Source organism: Oryzias melastigma, linkage group LG22 (assembly GCF_002922805.2).
Source record: "Oryzias melastigma strain HK-1 linkage group LG22, ASM292280v2, whole genome shotgun sequence".
Taxonomy (NCBI): domain Eukaryota; kingdom Metazoa; phylum Chordata; class Actinopteri; order Beloniformes; family Adrianichthyidae; genus Oryzias; species Oryzias melastigma.
In genome coordinates, this window is record NC_050533.1 from 2,269,099 (window position 1) to 2,271,057 (window position 1,959).

General features: G+C 43.1%; 1 protein-coding gene across 1 annotated transcript in view; it reads left to right on the plus strand.

The window, feature by feature from the left end:
* The window catches only part of LOC112147364 (mitogen-activated protein kinase-binding protein 1), an 18,093-nt gene that overhangs the window by 2,319 nt on the left and 13,815 nt on the right, over window positions 1-1,959 (plus strand). Inside the window, exon 2 of the mRNA XM_024273700.2 lies at window positions 1,251-1,342. Coding sequence (XP_024129468.1) covers window positions 1,251-1,342 — 92 coding nt within the window. The remainder of the gene's footprint in view (window positions 1-1,250; window positions 1,343-1,959) is intronic.

Below are 1,959 nucleotides of genomic sequence, written 5' to 3' on the forward strand. Positions count from 1 at the left end.
TACATTTCACTTTCTGTACATTTTATAGTGTAAAATTTTGAGTTTTTCTTCAATAGCTTTGATGTTGTTTGACCTATTAACCTCAAAGTATTTAAAAACACAATGTTTTACCCTAGAAATTTGTAAAAAGACGTGCATTAAAATTCTATCTAAAGTGCTGAGCCCAGTAGTCCTCATCTGGGAGTATTATACTAAAATAGCCTCAAAGCTATTGAAGAAAAACACATTTTACACAATGAATTAAAAAAAAAAAGTACAGGTTTTGTAGCGTTTGTTCAAGCGTTTTTTTACGCAGAGCTTGAAAACGTGTGTAGGGACACTTGACAGCTCCACTCAGTGCGAAGTCTTGTTTGTGCTACTCTGCCTGCATCACTGAGCATTCTCATCCTGACCTGATCTTCTGCTTCGTCTGCCGCCTGCCCCGACCCTCGCCTGGACCCTGACCACTCTGCTTGTTCTCTGATGCCCTCATGCTCGTGTTTGACCTCTGCCTGCCTGACTCTGATGTAGCTTTGTGGACTTTTATCTGTCATGATGTTTAAGTGTCACAGACAGAAGCGGGGTACTGGTCCCACCAGAGAAGACCCAAACAGCTGAAGTTCAGCCTTTATCCTAGTTTGGGGAATTCTGGAAGGAACCATTCTGGCTAAAAAAAAGTTCCAATTTGTGACATAAACGAACACTGATGGATTTTTGGATATAAAACAATAAAAAAAATCTCCTGAATGTAAAATAGTTTCTCATAAAACAGCGCATAGTTTCAGTTTTGTGCTGACAAACATCTCAAGGGATTAATGAACGTTTTTAACAAACAACATGCAGTTTCCGTGTTTCTTGTAAACACTTAAAATGCAGGAAACAATTAAAGGAATGAAGTGTTGTGAGGTCAGAGTGACAAGAACGGCTGATGCACCGCCGCACAATACCAGGGCACTGATATGAACAATGCAAACGGAGATAAGTAGGAGAGCAGCGAATGATATGAAATGAAAGAAAGATAAAACATGAAAACAAAATCAGCTTCCAGGAGGACCTTCATCTGTCGCTGCTCTGAGTTTGTGTTTCAGGATGTCCACTCCTGATGGGTTTCTACAGCTCAAAGTGCAGAAAGTAACAAAGTGGTTGATGTTGTCTTTACAGTGAAGTTTTCCCTCCACCAGAATCGTTCTGATCCTCTGACTCCTTTGGTTAAACATACGTCCTGATCGATGCACCACAGACTTTTTCTAATGAAGCTTTTTGGGTTGCAGGTGGAGCTGGAGAAGGTTCTAGGCATCACAGCCGTGGGGAATAACGCGCTCACCTGCAACTCTCAAAATGGACTGCTGGCCTATCCTGCAGGGTGAGATCTGCTGGACCTGAGGGGGAGGAGGGGGGGGGGGGACTTTGGGTTCTCGGACAGACTTTAAATAAGTGATCAAACCGTCAAAACAGTTCAAAACCAGTTCAAAAGCGATTGTTGGTCTGTCTGCGATTGTTGGTCCGTCTGCGATTGTTGGTCTGTCTGCGATTGTTGGTCTGTCTGCGATTGTTGGTCTGTCTGCGATTGTTGGTCTATCTGCGATTGTTGGTTTGTCTGCGATTGTTGGTCTATCTGCGATTGTTGGTCTATCTGTGATTGTTGGTCTCTTTGATTGTTGGTCTCATTGATTGTTGGTGTGTCTACAATTGTTGGTCTTTTTTCTCCCCAGATTTCTGTTCTGGGGGGACGGTCATTAAAATGAGGTTCAGATCTGGACTTAAGCTGCTTAAAGCAGATCTGTCTGTAGAACACATGAACCTCTGAGAAGAACACGAGAAGCTGCAGTGAAACACCATAAACCTTCGCAGAAGCTTTCCTTCTCAGGTTGGTGGCGTTGACCTTTTGACCTCTCTCATCATCTTGTGCGTTCACAGGTGTGTCGTGGTTCTGCTGAATCCTCGCAAGAACAAACAGAGTCACATCTTCAACAGCTCCAG